Source organism: Cygnus atratus, chromosome 1 (genome assembly GCF_013377495.2).
Source record: "Cygnus atratus isolate AKBS03 ecotype Queensland, Australia chromosome 1, CAtr_DNAZoo_HiC_assembly, whole genome shotgun sequence".
Classification (NCBI taxonomy): domain Eukaryota; kingdom Metazoa; phylum Chordata; class Aves; order Anseriformes; family Anatidae; genus Cygnus; species Cygnus atratus.
In genome coordinates, this window is record NC_066362.1 from 141,384,976 (window position 1) to 141,405,141 (window position 20,166).

At 38.0% G+C, this 20,166-nt stretch overlaps 1 protein-coding gene across 4 annotated transcripts in view; it reads left to right on the forward strand.

Annotated features, from left to right (window-relative positions):
• The window catches only part of LOC118253576 (interleukin-1 receptor-like 1), a 44,572-nt gene extending 25,549 nt beyond the window's left edge, over positions 1-19,023 (forward strand). For 2 of the 4 annotated variants that reach the window (XM_050714640.1, XM_035558083.2), the window contains 9 exons: positions 634-835; positions 1,134-1,302; positions 1,390-1,552; positions 4,034-4,102; positions 5,945-6,077; positions 6,163-6,314; positions 13,108-13,251; positions 13,972-14,130; positions 17,338-19,023. In XM_050714640.1, the coding sequence (XP_050570597.1) occupies positions 634-835; positions 1,134-1,302; positions 1,390-1,552; positions 4,034-4,102; positions 5,945-6,077; positions 6,163-6,314; positions 13,108-13,251; positions 13,972-14,130; positions 17,338-17,684 (1,538 nt within the window). In that variant the 3' untranslated portion in view covers positions 17,685-19,023. Of the gene's footprint in view, positions 1-633; positions 836-1,133; positions 1,553-4,033; positions 4,103-5,944; positions 6,078-6,162; positions 6,315-13,107; positions 13,252-13,971; positions 14,131-17,337 lie in introns of all 4 variants that reach the window. The other 2 variants (XM_035558081.2, XM_035558082.2) reach the window with 2 other exon arrangements.
• Positions 19,024-20,166: the final 1,143 nt, after the last annotated feature.

Sequence of the window (20,166 nt, forward strand, 5' to 3'; positions counted from 1 at the left end):
CTTTCTGGTGTCTTCAACTTTTCATCTGATTCTTCCTTTCAGTCTGTTGCATTTTTTTTCACATTTTCATGATTTTAAGAAAGAAGCTCTTCTGTTTGTTGTTGTTTTTATCCATTTTCTGCATTGAAAAGGTAAAGCAAAAACTCCTCTCTGTTATGTAAATAAATATTATTACCGAAGTATGGAAAGCTAAGTTTATAAAACACTATTAAAACCAATAGTTTTCTTTGTGAAAGATTCATGTTTAGAACTCTGCTTTGAATAAATACAGGATTTCAAGCAAAGATTTGCATGAGTTCATTTCAACCAATCATACTTTCCAATTTAAAACTTTTTTTTTTTTAAACTATATGTCTTGTTTGAACCTAGGTGTTTTTGTTTGTTTGTTTGTTTGTTTTCTGTCCCACACATTATTTTTGCATGTCTTCATAACTCAAGATGAACAACTTTTTTTTTTTTTCTTGAAAAAAATCTACTGGGAATTTATTTGCTTTACATTATCTCTGAAAGCTTGAGGATGGTAGTTAGAGGCATTTGAATGGCCTACTGATCCAGAAATGCCAAGGTCTCCTCAATCTTCAATGCAAATAAGGTTTAATTCATCTGAGATTTTAATATTTTGTTCATTTGCAGATGATGCAATGGAAAGTGAGGCTTTAGTTGTAAGATGTCCCCTACGAAATTCAGCTGTGAAAGTCACCTGGTATCACACAGACACTAAGAAAATAATTCCTGAAGAAGAAGAGGGATCACGAATATTTTCATTAGGAAGATTTCTTTGGTTTCTGCCAAATTCTGTAGAAGATTCTGGAAACTATACTTGTGTTACACATTAGTAAGTAGAATATTAAAAAGAGAAAAACTTAAGATTTGGGAAGAAAAAAGCATACATGTTTTAAAAATACATTTTGATTATTATCTGTGTAAATTATGCTATTTTTATGGTGTACAGAAATTTATTTAACTTTCATTCAGCAATTGTTATTTTTATAACAGGCCCATTAAAAATCAATATGCAATTGAACTATAGTAACCATCCATGTACTTTTAAAACAAGACTCATATGTTACAAATATTCATTCTATTCCACGTAATAATACTGTCATTAAAATACTGTCATTCATTTTTTAAAGCCCGAATAATAGCACAAAAGAGTTCAACATGAGCGTGAAGGTGCATCCATACAAGGAAGGAATATGTTTCCCAAGCCGGATACTTTATCCAAATGACACTAGAAGAGGAAGAATTGTTTGTCCTACATTTGACAATTATAAGAATGCTACTATGATCCAGTGGTATAAGGTAAAGAAAACCCTGATGGTGCCAGCTGTAGATCAGATTACTGTGAGATGTTATTTGCAGCCAGATAAAGAAAGCTTTCTTTTCCAGGATTGCAGACCTCTTCAGGGAGAGAGATATTTGAAGAAAGATAAATATATTTATATTAGTGACCTGACAAAGGAGGATGATGGTTATTATACTTGTCATTTTACCTACACTCACAGAGGAAATGTGTTCAATGTATCAGCTACAAGGATCTTTATAAGTGAAGGTAAGACAGTCATTTTCTAGCTTGCTAAAGTAGAAAAGATTATCATCTCCTTAAAGGAAATGAAACTCCTTTGTACAATAATGCAAAAAAAGATTTTTGGTTGGTTAGTTGTATCTTCTTAATGAAACTTTAGCTCAACTTTTTTTTAGATGAATTTTGTGGAAGGGAATCCCAAAGGAGCAAGCTGGAGATACAGTCAGACCTGTCCACATTTGTTTTCTTGGTAACATTTTCTGAGGGCTCTGATTGCCTGCTGCAGTTGGTAGGGCTTGTATTTTTGAGGTGAAGGGTCTCTTTTGTGGGTTACCACAAAGCTCCACTTTATATTTGTTTGGCAGGAAGAAGGCCTTTAGCTAGCGACAATCATCTGGTGATCACTGGATCACTGATATGCTGATGGCATACAACTCAATACCTGCTGCCCCATCTTGATTATCTAGCATTTATTTTATAGTCAGACTGGAAAAAAAACACTTTTAGATTTCTGTTGACTGAGACAAAATGAGGGATATACATAGATGGAAAATTAATGGAGCTCTGTGATTACTGTCTTTGTTAAATTGAAAGTGTCCATTATAGCTGAGTTGTGTGGACCTAGGGGTGTTTCTAGGATTCGATGTCCTCATGGAGGCCTTGAGTTTTGATGGCAGTCAGGGAAGAGCATGCCAGCAATCAGCAGTGCCAGATTGTATCAGTTTACAAGACTTCAAAATGTGTTTTCATTCTGCAATCAGATCAATAGATTTTTTTTTTCCTCTGGTGAAACTAAATGTTGTGCATTTGCAGACTGACATCACAACTTTTTGTTGTGGGAAGGTGCCCAGCTTTATGGGAAAGATATTGATCTGGAGTGTAGAAGCCTCGATTAGTTTTTGCTGCTGTACCCAGATCTCAGTAGCAGAGTTTGTTCCAATTATTCTGAGCTGGACAGAAGAGATTTGAGCCAAGAGCTAGTATGGTGACTTAGGAGGCGTCATACCTTTTCTCCCTCTCTTCCATGTAATACCCTGTTGGTCTACATGACAATCTCTGCCTAACATTCCATTTTTGTTTGAATGTACTTTCATTAAAACTTTTCTAACCAGTCAAGAATTTTGTTCTGCCTGGGTTATAATGGAAATAGCTATTACTTATTTGCCACAAAGCCACCTAAAATTACAGAAACCTTTGTTGCATCCAGACAGATTACTTCATTTCAAAGCTAATTTGGCTTTTTAGATCATTCTGAAAGAAAGATTGCAACATAACGTGAAATCTCAGAGTGGTCTTTTGAGTCTGCTTTAGTTTTTACCATTCAAAATACTTAACAGCAACATTGTTGAGTTCTTATTAGCCCTTAAAATTAGTATGCTGGATGAATAAAGCTGTTATGCATTGTTAATATTGGCTTATGATGTAAATCCCTGTTGCCTTGCAGATCTGCACTGACCCAGGGGATATTCTGCCTCTGAATGCCAGCAGCTAAATGCTTAGCATTGCCAGCAAGCTAGGAAATTGCTGCATTTCTCCCAAGTTCAGATCCAGCTAATGAAACTTAGACGTGGTTGGGATAAGTAAAGAGAATGGCTTTTCTGGCAGCTTGGGAAAATGGTGCTAAATATGTTCTTACAGATTTTTTAGGGAAATATTGTTATGGGATTTACAGAGATGTCTTGAGAAGGAAAAGCTTATAATGAGGGAAAGGATAGCAAGCGATGTGTTTGGAGTGGAACGTATGCAACAGTATGAATGGTAACAAAAGAAGCAAAATGCAACAGGGGAAAAAGATGCCTAACTGAAGCATCTGGATGTAGTTTGGGACCTGTCCATATCAATTATTACTGGAGATGGAATGTAAGAATATCAGAGGAAAAGTAGCACTCCTAAAAGCTAGTGGCAAGGGATGTTCAGTGTGATGGAAGACAGATGTAACAGGGAGTGGTTGTGTGCAGCAGCAGTGTGGAGGGAAGCCCAGGAGCCGGATGTGCTCAATGTAAGGAACAGAGGTCAACAGAGGCAGGCAGCAGGGGAAGTGGGACTGTGTGTCATATATTGCACGGAAGTGTATATTCTAGCTATTCCGTATCATGGATAGGAGTCATTTCTCAAATGTCTGAAGGAATTTCATTTAAAAACAAAATTAGCAACCAAGAAAACATACAACTCCCTAACTGTATTTGCTTTTTTTTCCCCACTCAGCATCTAAAAACAGTACTTGAGAAACTGAAACTTTTCCTTGCTCTTTATGTACAAATGTAAAAATTAAACAGGCAGAAAATATTTAAACTATTGACATGCACTGTGTCTACTGTCTCACCAAAAATATCTGGTCATAGGAATAAAATCAGATAATACCGACAGGAATGTGAAGCACTGTTGTAATGTTTGCAAATCTACTTCAAGATGTTAAAGCATTAGCAGTACAAATGATAGTCATTATTTTACAAAATTAAATTTCACAACTTTCTAATCTATACTTCCTTTTCTCTTTAATTTCTAAAGCAAAACACCTGTCTCTACCTGCTCAAATTTTGTTTCCAAAAGATAAAGATGTGATAGAAGTAGAGCTTGGTAAGTATGGACTTTAAATTGTTTTTAAAACAGTTTGTGATGGCCTAATGAACATGGGGTTCTTGAAGAATTAATGATGGAAATGTTCATTACTTTTTTTTGCACTGTAATTTTAACCAGATTTAATGCACCCCAGGCAGAGATGTGAAGTTAGGAATAAGTGATAGGATAATACTTAGGCATTAACCAGCAATTTAAGGACTTAAATAGCTTATTCTACTTTCACTGGGATAAACTAGGATGACTCACGTGGTCAATTATCACATCTCAGCTGAAAGTGTGACAGCTTCCATGCACTTCAAAGAGGGCCTTAACTAAACCCTTTGAAACTGATGGTATCCTTGAGAGAGGATAGATGCCTGATGGTATCCTTAAGAAAGAATGATGGTATCCTTAAGAGAGAAGGATAGAGCAACTAGAGATACTCTTTACTTGTGATTCTGGTCTGGACATAGCAGCTACATCTCTGTTGATGAATGAAGGAGAGCAAGGGTCATTGGTCCTGCCATGGTGGCTGGCACTGAGCAGATTGCTCTGGTCGTGGGGTGAAAGGACCAGGGACTGAACAAGCAAATAGTAGGCTGAACAGCTCTTGGTGCAGAACATGTGCCCTGTCTCCCATTTGTTTGGGACTGGGGATGTTCTCCATGGTTCAGATTCATCACCCCTTGTAACTTGTGGTAGGAGCAAGGGCCATCTAGGCTCTTTCTTTGTACAGTCAACGGAGAAAGCTGGGCTTCTCCAGAAAGTGACTCTGCCCATCTGAAACATGAATAGGTCGCCTAAGAAGCCTGTCTCCCAGAGGAGGTAGGATGATTCTGGGCCACTGGGAGCTGGGATCACAATTACCGTTCCACTGTTTCTGCCCTCCAGCACTTGTCCTACAGCAAGACTGCTCTCACAGCATGTACTGTGGGGGACCTGGGCTCAGACTCCTTTTCATTTAGGCTTGTATTCCTGTTCTTTTTCTTCTTTCCTTCAGTTTCTTTGTCACTCAGAATTAGTGCACCAGGAGCCTCTCTCTTTAATAAGATGGCTAGTCTTTAATACTCTCTGTGCTCTGCTTATCCTTCTTGGACAGTAAGTAATCTTGCAATGCATGGAGTAAACTTGATTAACATCTGGAAAATACTTTCTGTACTGGGTCTATTATATCCTCTTTGCAGAACTGAAGGGATTTCTCCATGCTCCTTATTACCAATTCAGGATGTATATTATAAGATTTGTTAACCTTATCTAAGCCCTGCTTTGATGCAGGTTAACATGGAAATAATTTAAAGTGTTATAATTATATCTGCTTCCAGTGCAACAGTGACTCTTGTTTCTGGAATCAATATTTCCTGATGGTAAATACGTAATAAGACATTTCCTGTTTTAGTTTTGCTTGGACTAGTTTGCTCTAGTCTTGTCCAGCTTGAATAAAATCCAAGATAAGAATCAGCAAACAAGACAAGTGAAATACTGTATGCTGAAATTAAATTATGCTATTTTCATATGTCTGTATGTAAACTAGCATTTCCTTTCCATACTCCTCAGTAGTTGATTAGGTGTGTTAAGCATCACAAGTAAAGTCTAATTTCCTTTCACAGTAACATATATAAATAATTCCTTTTGTAATCCTTGTTAATGTATTAGACATTTTGTTAATATCTCCATTTACTATTTCAAGTCCCTCCTATGCAACATTTTCTCTAGGTTAACTCAGAAATATGTCAAAATTGCTAAGGTAAAATCAAAAGTGATATGGAGATTTGTAGAAAAAGATGTTATGAGGAAAATAATGTTATACATTATACATATTTTTCATTGAGGAAAGTTTACAACTCTCTTCATCTTGATTAGGTGCTCCTTTGTCTCTGAAATGTCAGGCCCGTCTGGGGATTAAGAAACAGCCTATAGATGTTGTCTCCTGGGATGTGGATAAAAACCCAGTAATATACACAGATACTTCAAGATTTCATGAAGAAACTCATTTGTAAGTACACATAATGTGGAATAATCCTTTTCTTAATGCAAATTGTGCTTAAGAGGAACCACTACCAGCTCTTTCTCTCTATTAGTTTTGAAGGACAAGCACGAGAATATTACAAAGAGGCAACTTTGCACATCACTGAAATAAAAGAGGAGGATCTGCAGTCAAATTTCACATGTGTAGTGATGAATGAAATGGGAAATACAAGGGCCACGGTGACATTACAACTCAAAGCACAATGTAAGGGTAGAATTTGTTCATTTTGTTTTCTTACATACTTAAGGCTCAATTTGAAATACATTGGTGATTTTATTTTTATTTTTAATTTATTTTGCATGTTTATTTTTAAATTTGATTTATTTTTTGCTGGTAAGAAAGTTTGGTGGTTACAATTAAAACCAGTCTTCGTCCTCCCTACATCTTCAAATCAGTGGCCAAGTTCTTGTGGCTTCTTTAGGCTATGGAAGGCCTTGGTGTAAATTCTGCTTCGGGGGAAGGGAAAATGGTATCAGCGAGAGATTAAATGTGCAGAGCAGGACAGTGCACCAGCTTTGTGACAAGAATAACCTTTTCTAGGATATTCCTGCCCTCTCCCTCTAAGTACCACTGAGCTGACTCTGTGCCATGCACAGTTGAAAGTAACAATTTGAAGGCTTTCTCTTGGTTTCATTTTGAAATGCATTGTTCTAGTCATTCCTGCTGGAGAAGGAGAATTAAGGTCAGTGAATGGTGGGATGGTTTTTATCAGTTATTTATGGGAATTTTTTGTTAGGGATGGTCAGATCCCTGAAAAAACGTTGTTGCCAAATCACTGAGTTTGATTTTTATGGCAGGAGTGGTGATCAATGGTTTCCTCTCTTATCCCTTCAGATGGGCCGAACCACATTGAGAAGAAATCCCACAGCCTTTAAGAGGGTTTAGTTTTCTATGAGAGAATGGTGGAAAGAGTAAAATCAAGCTTATTGTGATCAAAGGGCTTGCACAATTACATGTCCTGTTGTCCTCTTGACTGTTTGTAACTACCTACAGGGTTATGGCTTCAAGCAGAGTCATATTTCTGTGCTGCAGCCTAGACTAGAAGGAATGTAGTTGATTTATAACAGAGAAGGGAGCATCATTGAGGAGGATAGCCCAGAATTCCCCAGGGGAAGGTGAGAGGGGATGTTCTGACTGGATATTACCAGGTGAGTGAGAGCGTGGCTTCTCTCAGGAGGCTGGGCGCATGTCAGCCTTGTGCCAAGTTATGAGTGTGGGAATGTACTTACCATGAAGGGGAAGGAAACTGAGTAACACTTCCTGTTCACTCTAGTTCAGGCAATGCAATCATTTATTGACCCTATACTGCAAACTAGAAGAAGGAAAGGCTGCATGAAGGGACAAGTATATTTGATATTCTATATTTGTGAAGTGATTCATGAAATCTTATTTCTGCTGTAGACAAATCTTATTTTATTCTTATCCATAGGTCATCAGTAAATGTTCAGGAAAGCTCTTGACTGTGACCCCCTTTACCGCTGTCTATTTTATGTGGATGTCTATGCCCTTCTTGTTGCTGCTATTGTCAAGATGCCTGCTTCTGCTACTCCTCATCACTGTTGGTGTGAGCAAAGCTAAATCCAGAAATGGCTGTACACTGCTTTAATTTTCTTTACTTGCTCCTCATACAGCTCAGCAATATTTATGCTAAAACAATGATAGCTTGCCTCTGAGTATAATAAAAATGCTGCATAGATGTCTTGTGCCTCACATCTTGTAAATATGTAATAAAGACATGTACTCTTCTTTTTTGTTTCTTTTTGTTTTAAATGATTTTTTTTAATATCTATGGTCATCTCTTAGTTTTTCCTACAGCATAACTCATGTCTCCTAGCTACTGTCCTGTTAGTGTGCTTTTTACGCAAATTTCCGCTCTGTAGTGTGATTTTTTTTTCCCCCAAGGTATTTAGTATGGGTTACATTGTTATTATTTGTAACACAGATCTGTGATAAGAAGTAAGAGATCAATAGATGGTGCCTTTACTACTGAAGTTACTTGCAGAGGCATTACATGGACTAGTTAAATTGTGTTTAGCAGCACAGGTGACAGGTTAAAGAAGGAAGCAAAGATGCTGTAGGTAACTGCATTTAAGCTCCTCTGCTTGAATCTGTTCTGTCTTACAGTCTTCAAAAATGCTGAATGAATAACTCACCACATAGAAATTTTCCTGGGAAAGCAGGAATTAAATCTAATCTTCTCAGTCATAATCAAATACTTTAAGAACTAGCTCATTTTTAGCAGTACCTTTATAACAAATTTTAGCAATTTGATTTGTCAACAGCTGTCATCTACATAAGAATTAAAAGTTGCCAGACAAGAGAGAAGAGAAAATATGGGGTTTCTGTCAGAGTCAGCTGTTTGGTTTTGTCTCCATGACAAACAAAAATACTAAATACTGCCAGGAAAGGGCAATATGAAACCCTTCCTTCAAACTTATTTCCTGTCTTTTCTCTCCCCGCTTTGCCTGAGGCTGTTTGGTATCTTCTGACTCCTTTACTAACACTCGTTCATAAAAAAAACCCTTTATGTCTCATAATACTTTTAATACCTTAAAGTAATTAGTAATTAAAGTAATACCTTAAAGTATTAGCCCATGATATGGGCTGTCTCATTTCCTCCAGATCTTTCAGTCCTGTGCCTCCATTTATAATCCCAGAAATGGTGATCATCCCATGTTTTACATTCTCCCCCTGCCACAGGACACAATCTCTGATGTGCACTGAGATCATCTCCATAAGTTCTCTCTGGTCAGGGTGAAGAATTTGTGAAAGGTTTTCATTACATTTCTTCCTCCTTTCCTGGCCAAGATGTAGCTAGTCTTGCTGGACACCTGGCAAGAGGCAGCAACTCTGCCTGCAGCTAAACTAGGTTACCCTCCACAGCCGCTTGTTATCTCTAATGCTGGAAGATACCACCTCCTTGCACCACAGTGCTGGTGTCCAAGCCAGCTCAGATCACTGATAACTGCAGTGGGTAAATGCTTACGAAAGTAGCGCTGCTGTCAGGGGTGGGATGGGAGGTGGCACAACACCATTAACCCCTGACAAGGAAGCCATGACAAGTGGAGAAACACTGGAAGTTTTAACTCTTTCTACCAGCAGAGCTCAGTCAGGACAAGAACATTACCTCAGCATCACATCTAATCTGTCTTCTCAGGAATTCAGAAGCTGTCAGAATATTTCCCAAGTGTTTACCTTTTTATTAACAAATAAATTGCCACTAGCTTCTAGTTCCTCATGAAATCACAGAATCACAGAATAGTTTGGGTTAGAAGGGACCTTAAAGATCATCTAATTCCAACCCCCCTGCCATGGGCAGGGACACCTCCCACCAGACCAGGCTGCCCAAAGCCCCATCCAGCCTGGCCTTGAACAGGAATGGGGCATCCACAGCTTCTCTGGGCAACCTGTTTCAGCCTCTCTTCGTAGGAGAGGTGCTCCAGCCCTCCGATCATCTTTGTGTCCCTTCTCTGGACTCATTCTATAGGTCCTTCTTGTGCTGGGGCCCCCAGAGCTGAATGCAGGGCTGCAGGTGGGGTCTCACAAGAGCAGAGCAAAAGGGGACAATCACCTCCCTCGCCCTGCTGGCCATGCTGCTTTTGATGCATCCCAGGATAAGGTTGGCTTTCTGGGCTGCAAGTGCACATTGCTGGCTCATGTCGAGATTCTTCTTCATTCAGGGCTGGTTAAATAATTGGTTGTTGTGTTTCATGGGTCTGACGCACAAGTACTGTCTTATCTCCCCCTGGGCATTGCTCAATTCTCATCTGCAAAGAAGTGTAAAATGCCTGGGGTACCACAAATCCTTCTGGTGTGAATGTTCTGCTCTGGAGCATGCCTGAAATTCCAGTCGTTCTGAGCAGAGATAGAGTTCAGCCCAGCACATCAGGTCTGTTTTTCCCCAAAGTTATTTAATGCTGTACCTAACATTTTATCTCATCTTCAGTAAAAAGATGTGGCCAGGAATTCCAGATCCAGACCTATGTCTTTGCTATCTGGAAGTGTGTTTTCCTTAGAAACCAAATTTAAAAAAAGATGCAGTTCTTCCAGAATCTGTCAGGAGATGCCTTCAAATGTTCTTTTCTGACTTGTTTTCCCTGGCCTCTCAAATATTGTTTCCTGTGATCTGATAGTTCTGTGTTCCCATTGCTTTTAAATATCAATAAATAGTATTAAACTGCAGTCAGCTCATGAACTTTCTGCTACTAAATAATGCAGTGAAGTCAAATCAAGCAGCAGGATTTGGTCAGTCTTGTTCAAGGCCTCCAAAAGTGGTTCTGGCCTTTGTCTGCATTGTACTGAATATAGTTGATTTATTCCAGAGCAATGAGAGGCTGAGTCAGCCTTACTGGGAACTGAAACTGCTCTTCCAAAAAGACCCCTGTGGGGATTCTTGTCTGAGGCTTTACAAGTTTTATAAGCACAGGAAATTTACCACTTTTTTTTTCAGACTTGGTCTAATCACTGAAAGGCCGAATGTAAACAGCTCGTTTTAGTTTCATAATTGCAGAAGTTGTTGTTGGAACCTGTTTCTTTTCTATTTGTTTTCTAAACAATTGCAGATCTCCTAGTCCTTGTGGGGGTATTTTTCATCAGGTGCCTGATGGCTGGATGTTTCTTTCTCTCTTTAAATGGCAAAGAAAGAAACAAGAAGAGTGAAAATCATGTCAGATTTGTCTCATTTCCTACTAGGGGAACTGGAAAATGTACTTGCAAAACCTTTGCTTATCTAGCTTTTCAGTGCCATTTCTCAGGGATTTATTAATTAATGCTTTAGTTTAAGGTTGTCTCCAGAAATACTACTCAATGTACTGCCTTATTCACCATCTCCTGGAGAAGCCAGGGAACCTGTAAATCTCAATATATGAGACTCTTCACTGCTATATATTTAATCCTATTTCATTCACTTAGGACAAGTCCAAGAGAAGCTCTGGAATTGCTTCTTGGTGGTGGTAGTCTGTGCATTCACCTGGTAGCTTGCTGGCTGCATGAAATCTGCAACTTGTTCCACTGTGTCTTGCTGCCTCTTTTGTAGAGGAAATTGAGACTGGACCAACAGACTGCTGTGACATGTAGCTCCTCAGGTGATGGTGAACAGCCTGTTGCTGCAGCCATGTGTGTTTTGTGTATGTTTTGCAGGCAGAGGGAGGCAAAGCCCTGAAAATCTGATCCCTGCTCTGAATGCATAAGACTTGTCTGGGTAGAGTTGCTACCAGCATGTGTGAGCACCGTCCACCAGCTGACATGTTTTAAAGGGTGTCTACAGTGTGAGAGCCAGACTCCCAAATTAGTACTGCCAGAATGCCTGTATTTCAATTTATGTGTTGCCAACACTCAATGGAGTATTTCTTTCCTGAGTCAAGGTAGTCTGAGGTTGCAGCGTACCTCAAATTTCATTGTAAGACTGAAGGGATGGTTCTAGCCATACTCAGAACCAAGTTATTGCATCAGACAATTGTTATATTTGCTACATTGTACTAATATATATATATATTCATGTTGTCACTTTTATGCACTTTTAAAATCACTTTTATGTGATACACTATCTGGACTTTTTCATGTGCCTTTCTTTTGGGGTAAAAGTCTGTCACCCACTCTGACTCTTCTGGAAGTATATATTTTTTAATCCAAATCTTTTTAGTGGTCTGAATCACAGAAAAGTTGCCAAAGTGCTTGCATTATTACAGCTATGGGACAATGAATCATCATGATGGACAAGAATAAGTAAATTAAGAAGGTGGACTGCAAATGGAACTCTCTTAACTGGTTTATCTATCAGAGAAAAATGTATATGGAACTGCTATGAATCTATATGTTACAACCATGTGGAATTAGTTTGGGTATCTTTTATTTGCTTTGAAGCATATTTCTATGAGGCAATTTTTGTTAATCTTCCATCCAAGAGAATAATGTTTCCTCTTTGTATAATCACTGTATAAATCGTTTGATATTTAATTTCAAACTTGGCTATCTAGAATTCACAGTGTTTTCTATACCAAATAGTGTGTAAATTCAATATGTCTGGGACATAGGTCAGAAATATCTCTTCAGCTTTGTGCCTGTAATAATCCAAGGATTAAGCTTCCAGCTTTCTAAACTGGTGAGAGCACACAGTGACCTCACTTCTACCTCCCATCATCTTTTTCTGCAGCAGAACCAGATGGCATCTAGAGGCTGCGCACATCTAGACTGACTTCTGCTATGTGAATCACAAAGAGAGAGGAGAAACAGGCAATTACAGGAAAATATCTGACTGGATTGCTATAGAAATATAGCCGTTACCTAGAAGAGCGATAATTACAATCTTATCCTAGGCTATGAGCAGATGATAGCACAGAGCTGATGACAGCCATTTTTGATAGCTTTCATCTCCGAGGATGAGGTGATCAGATTCAAGAGCTCTTCCTTGAGGGAAGCTGAAACTGCAGCGGGTGACTTCTTTCTTCCCAGTTTTCCTTACTCGTCGTTGTTTTTTTATGCTCTTTGACCCTCAGAGGAAAAGGAGGAGGAGAATCTCATCTGTCACTGCCATAGTTTATCTTATTTTTACAGCCAGACTTGTTCTGTTTTCCTGCTTGTCTTGCGTACTTCGTTCTTATCTTGCAGATTTTATTATTTGCACATTTCTCCATACCCTGTTTGTGCAACAATGCTCCAAGCCTCTGCTTGCCCCTGCATGGACACTTACTAGTGTCAGGCTTGGGCTCAACTGCCTTGCAAAGTGATTGAACGTTGTTGTTGAGCAAAATACTTATAAACATTGCTGCCAGCTGTGGTATTTAATGCACTTTGGTCTGGGTGCAACACTCGTAGATATTAATTTTATACCGCTCAGTACACTTCTACTTTAGGGGTTCAACAGGCCTCTGTGCTGGCTACATCAGCTGGGGAAGGTAAAGGTCTTGTCTTCTCAAATGTGAACTCCTTAAAACCATAGCAGATGCAAAGATATGAGAAGCTAAGGCTGCAGCTAACACTTCATTTCTCTTCTTTGCAGCAGATCATCATAATGTCCTCATGATCGTTGGATTTCTAGTTCTGCTAGTGATAGTAGCAGTCCCTGTTGTACTTTATCAGTTCTTCCGAATTGATATTGTCCTATTTTATCGGGAGATATTTCAGCCATACTCAGTCAAAGATGGTGAGTAAGCATTGCACAAGAAAGTTTAAAGGAAAGGAAAGGGCAAATCATGTGGAAACAGATAAATCTGATAGTTGTTTACTAACTCAAATGACACTTGAGCCTTATTCTTCACTTTCTCATGCCTCTTGAAATCATTTATATAAGGGGGAAAAAGCATAGTTCTAGTAGTGCTTTGCATTCACTGCAGAACCATGTATTGGTTCTGTAATGATGTATTGCAGAAACAAAGAATTCAATCCTGGTTTCACGTTTCACTTTTTTTTTTTTAAATAAAAATATTTGTCATGAAATATTGAGTGACAGTGAAAATCTGATTTAACAGCCTATTATTCCACTGAAATAACAAACAATGTTATATAATAACAAACAATAAAACATAATAACAAACAAAAAAATCTCATTTCTATTTCATGCTAATATGCATCGATTAATTGAACTCTTACTTTATACACCTTAAGATACAGCTTTCAGAATGCAGCAGGCAAATTCTCCAAAGCAGCAAATGCATAAGACATAACAGTTCAGCATGGAAAACACAAAATGAGCACAGTCTCTGATTTCCAAACTTATATCCAAAGACGCACATCATTATAATTATCAGGAAGATCTACTTAAATCTATTTCAAAGACTGTATAGTTGTTATTTTACTCAGCTTTACAATAGACAGCTCTAATTCGCGTTAACAGAAGGCACGTTGCTCTTGCTCTACCTTGCAGATGGGAAGATATATGATGCATATGTGATCTACCCCAGAAGATACAGCAATGAAGCTAATTTTGTGGAATATTTTGTACACCAAATTATGCCAGATATTCTAGAAAATAAATGTGGATATAAATTATGCATTTATGGAAGAGATACATATCCTGGAGAAGGTGAGTTTCAACTCAGATAATGCACTGCATTACTTGTTAAGTTGGAGCAAGTTGTGTTTCTAGACCCTTTCAGGAGTACAGAATATCCCATTGCATTCCTGAGTGGGCTGGTAATCTCATCAGCAGCTGTGTGTCTAATGTGTCAGGCAGGGTGACACAATGGCACTTTGTGCTTGTTAGTGTTCTATGAAAAGCAAGCTGTAGGTTAGGGATAGAAATTGTTTATCAACTTCTTGGGTGATGCAGGAAATGTGACTCGAAGTGTGACTTTCAGACATACACCTGCTCTTTGGGTAGTGTAACTCTGCATTGCCACTATCTGGGCAAAGCCATGACAAACCATGCATGAGTAGGCCTACAAGATACCAAAGAGAAGAAAACCACAAAGTTGAAGAATTAACCTTGCTGTTATCACTGAGGGGTTTTCAACCTGTGGCAAAGGATGTCACAGTTACAGGAAGTTCAGATTCTGTTCACAGAGGTGACCTACTTTCATTTTGTACAATTCACAGTGCTACTTCAAGAGACAATCTGTGTTCTCTATTCCCATTTCCTTGTCATCCAAAATGAATTTGTGTTAATTAATCTGTGTTAATTTTCACATGGACAACCCTACACTCTCTCTTATATTAGCTGTCATCTAGATATTATCTGCTTTCCTCCAGGGCTTGTTTGTCTTGTGCTCTGGTGTTCTGTGGACCACATGTTCTCTTCTTATCAGAAAACAGGCATGAAACCAAAGATAGCCCAGAGTTATACATTTCTAAAATCATCTGCATTGGACCAGATGTGACACATCTGCCCAGAGCTGGGCCAAGATCCTTGATGTCCTCTTCTGACAAGTGGCAAAAGTTCTGCCTGGCCTTGAGAAAAAATGCTGCAACAAGAATGCAAAAATAAAATAAAATAATAAGAAGATGCAATGAATTGCTGATCCAGACTATAGCTAGCATGTCAGTTTCAGAATAAGGAACTAACATTGGCCCACAAAGATGTTAATGGCAAAAATTTATGCCACCTGCTCAGGTGATATTTTGTTTTGGGATGGTACTCTTAAACTTTCCTGGAGAAATTCAAGCATAGCATGCAACTGAAAAGCAGACTGGGACTAACAGGGACTCTCTTGGCTGAAAACAAAGACATTTTCATTGTGCAAAGGCATGAATGAATGCCTGTAACCCAGGCAGAATGAAGACTCACCAAGCCAGCCTCGGACAATGAATAATTCCTTTTTTGACTCATTCAGTCTGATTTTACTAAAACTCTAAAAATGTCCTGAGCATTGACTGTTGTCTTTTTCTCTTCATGTTTATATTCACAGCCTTCTGCTTTTGTCTTCCTTGTCCACTTTCAAGTCCCCAAATACTTCCACTTGGGTGGAAAAGCTGTTCAGAATCAGTCTGTCATGGGGAGTGCTTAAAAGTTCCCTGCTTCCAGGCAGATGAACTTTACGGATACACTCCCCACTATTGTTTACCTTGATCTTGATCTCGATTCTTTTGTCATCAGATTTCCAAATCCAAAACCTTACAGTTAAAATATGCTAAACACAGAGTAAATCAGGAGTATTATCAGCAAATATCACTGAGTTACTGTAAACTTTCCTGAATAAGTATCATATCATTTGATGAATTATATTTTTCACTGTTAAACTCCATGTATTTCCAGAAAAAGAAATGCAGCAAGGATATAAAATGGGATTATTATTTGAAGAAGAGTTCATGACTCTTAGTTCCAGAGCAAAGCTTTGTAATTTGTAACTTGTGCTCTTCCAGTAATAAAAAGATTAAGAGAATAATTCAAGCGACAAACAGCACTACGCAGCTGTTGGACTCCCATTGGTTTTCCTAAATTCACTTTTTGTTGTTGTTCTTGTTTCCTGTTCTTACTGATTAAAGGCATTTCTGTGACTTATCTGTTGCCTGAAAGAGGTGTAAATGCAAGTATTACCCATCAAAGGAAGAGGTTTCTGCTCCATTCTTGTCATGGTCCCGTTGGGTTGCCCCAGCTACATTCCTTGACACAGAATCTAACTAAACACTGTCAGAGCTGCTGTATCTGTAACACACACACACACACAAAGAGAGAAAATAACATAAAAATGATCTTAAGAATGATGATACTTCACTGCACCAATGTTCTGTGCAGCCATGTGTCCTACCTTCAGCAGTAACCATGGGCAAATGACTGGAAAAAGCTCTAAGAACAGCCTCTTCCTGACCCAGGAATTGCAAATGCTGGGCCTCTCTGAGACTGAGAAGACCCTTGCAATGGGCTGGCAACCTCTAGCAAGGGAAAAGAGGTCGCATATGCAGATGATAGATAATGTCTCTTAAAAAGTGCCTTTATTAAATAGCTGTTACACCAAAATTCCTTAGCTCAGCTCCAACTTTGGGATTCTTTGGCCCAGCATCACATACTTCCAGTAAAACAACCCCAGTTTCCCTTCCGCAGACCACAGGAAACTCTTCGGACTGGGACAAGTATTTCACCAGATAGGTACTCATCTGCAGTGTTCTTCTTATGGACAGCAGGTCATTGAGAAAAGCAAATCCTAGATGTGGAGCTTTCTGAGCTGGCTCAGAGCTTGAGTTTCGTAGGTACAACACAGCGAACATCACAGTCCCAACTGTGGTTAATGAGCTGTCCCTAACAGCTTTTCAGTGGGAAAGAAAAACACCTTTAGTCATGGTGATGATCAGATGCCCTGCAAGTCTGGATTCAGCCCTGTTGGGTTAACGTATAAATTAGCACGCTATAGCTCAGGAGTATTAGCACTCCCTCTATGGGAAAATAAGCCTCTTAGAAGTAAGTCACCCAAATGGCTCCAAATGACTATTTTTCATGGGTAAGTATTGAAGGATTGTTTTTTTAGAGCACTAAACTGAAAGAATACGATTCCTCACATGCAAATTATTGACCAAGTACAAGTTTGATGTAATACAGATCTACTGAGCTTGACCTGTGGATTAGAAATTCCTAACAATTCCTAACAGTGGTGAAAATATTAAGATTTCAGCTAAAGAAAATGTCTGAAAGGAAACTGATTACTGTGAGTTTTTTAAGCTCTTTTTCTAATGAATAAACTGTATCTGACTGAAGTGAGACAGGTTTCTTCTGGTTGAAAAGCAATGGAAATGAAAAGCCTATGCACAAAAGAGTCTATAAAAGAAATTTCAGTCTCACCATTTTCTTGTGCATTGCTAGATAAAGCCAGTGCAATTGAGAACAGGATACAGAAGAGCAGACGACTGATCATCCTTCTAACACACCAGCTGCTTAATTGTAAAGAATTCGCTTATGATCAACATGTTGCTTTATACAATGCCCTCATTCAAAACAATACAAAGGTGATCCTGCTGGAAATGGAGATGATGGAGACGTATGAGACTCTTCAGGAATCTCTTAAATATATCATCAAGAAACAAGGTACTGTCAAATGGAAAGAGCAGCACACTGTGCACCCACAGTCATCCAATTCTAAGTTCTGGAAACGTGTGAGGTACCTTATGCCACTGAGACTCAGATCGTCATGCTCAGTTAATGCTGGATGAACAGTCTGTCTAAGAAAGCTCTAGTATGCTGTCAGGTCAAACCATATACCTGCAGCTTCTTTTGCTTTCGGTAGGAACATTATTTTGCAGTTTGGATGTCTGGCTGCATTTTTTTTTTCACTTTTTTTTTTTTTAGTCCTTCAATTGAGTAGTGATAAAGTAAACTGATGGAGGAAGGTCTTTGGGGCTGAGGGAAGTCTGTGGAGCTTTGAAAATTTTGCAAATGAATTATTCCAGATGGTGTACAAAATTTTGCATATCATTGGAAACAAACCTACCTCTACTCTTCCTATATGTACTTGGATATATAACTGAAAGTTTTGATTCTGAATAGTTGAATATTCTGCAGGTTTACTTTACCTTTCTAATGTGGTTGATCAAACATAAACACCTTCTATATTACTTGACTAGAAAGCATAATGTTGCAGTTTTCTTCATTTTATCCACCATGTGTTTGTTTTTGCTTCAATAGTCATACTTCTATCACAAAATTTTATTTTCCTTAGTAGGGATGCTTCAGTAAAAGCTCTTTTGAGACTAATGTGAGTAGAACATTTTTAAAAAATGCAGTGTTAAGGAAAGTGCGTACATACAGATTGACTGACATATATATGCATTTATATATACATAAATATATTTATGTATACATAAATGAATCTCATAAAAGGGGAAATTGTCTTACAGAGCTATTAGAAAGTGATTTTGAGATTAAAGATACACATATATAAATTCTTATAGCTAGTAGTATTTTAAATCTTTCAGGCATGATAGACCATACTGTTACTACTACTGCCTGATACAAATAACATTTTAAAATTTACATTATCTAAATATATATATAATGTACATGCCTAGTGTTCCTTTAAGCTACTGAAAAAAATAGAGACTTACTGCAATTTTATAACTTCCAGTATCCATTTTTTTATTTTTTCCTGCTTTGATATTATGCCTGGTTTTACTTTGTTCTGACAGAGAATAGCCTGAGATGCAAAGGTCAGAGTAAAATCCCCTCTGAGTGCAGGGGTGCATGATCAAAGCATGTTCTAGTGCATATATCCTTGGGAAATTTAATCTTTTTGGGTTCTAAAAACAGGAATTTTCTTACAGTCAGTGAAGGTTTATTTTTGAGCTTCAGATCAGCTACAGAGATAGACTTGAAAAGAGAAAAATCAGATGCAGAATATCTAATATTACCAAGTGCTTTTATTGTACATTGTAGGTTTTTATTGAATATGAAACTTCAGACTTATGGATGGCTATTTGGAATAGGAAGAACATGTATGAAATACATGTATAGATTTTTCTTTCAATGTGAAATAAAGGTCAATGTCAAACTAAAGAGCTTTTCATTGATTTATTATATTTTCAAATGCTGGTGAAAGTGAAGTCATCACTCACCGCACCACAACTGTGAAACATATAATGCTGCATTTTATTACTGCCTTACTAAACCATCTGCAGTACTGGGACCCATTCCTAAAGGGCCCTCTAGTTCCCCTTCACCGTTTTAGGAAGATCCACAACATGTATTTGTGTCAACATAAGAGATTTGTTTTATTACAGACTCAGTCGGGGTTTTGATAGTTCTTACGGTAAGAACTTTCACAAAAAAAACACTAATACTAAGTCATGTATAAAAGCAGGAAAGCCTGTTGGTTTTCACTATGAAGATTTTTCATAGGAATTTCTGATCAAGACAAAACATGCACTTTCAATACTATTACAAGATGATTTTTTAATAGAGATTTTGTAGTAGGCGCTTATGAGAAAGAAAGGATAATAACCAGGTATCTATCTTGGAAACAAATTCTGGGGTGAATTTTGAACTTGGAAAGGAGTTGTGGAGGAGAAGGTATGATGAGGAAATGTAGGGGGACTACAAATAACTGGATTATTCTGAAATATGGGGATATCTCATTGACTTGTCTTCAGTTGTTGACTTCAGGCCTGTGGTTAGGATGGTGAAAAACAAACCCACTAAATGGATCTTGTGGTGGCAATCTTTTTCGTCAAGCCTCATGGCCAACAAAGGACAAAAAAAAATAAAAAGAAAAAAATACCATAAATGCCTGAGAACTCTTAATGTGGTTTATCAATAGTGAACAGTATAGCCTTGACAGAAAGAAAAGGGGTAAATTCTGAGAGTGGCAAAGACCTTTTACCGAGTCTAGGGGTGAATACGTGACTGCAGTAATAACAGAGAAATGCAGAAGTTGTCGATTACCTTTATATTCTTTGGCGATTAGTACAGAAATTGGAGATACACACTCAAATTAACATCTATTTATAACTATTTTCACATTTGTAATGTCAAAGAGGCAGTACAAAAAGACTGGTGGTATATTTTTACAACATAAGCAGCTTAATAACTATCTAAATTTTCAAAAACATGAAATGAAAATTGACATTTTTTTTTTCATATTGTGTTGGATACACAAAAATTGCACCAGGCTACCTGCTTTAATGGAATAACAAAAGAGAA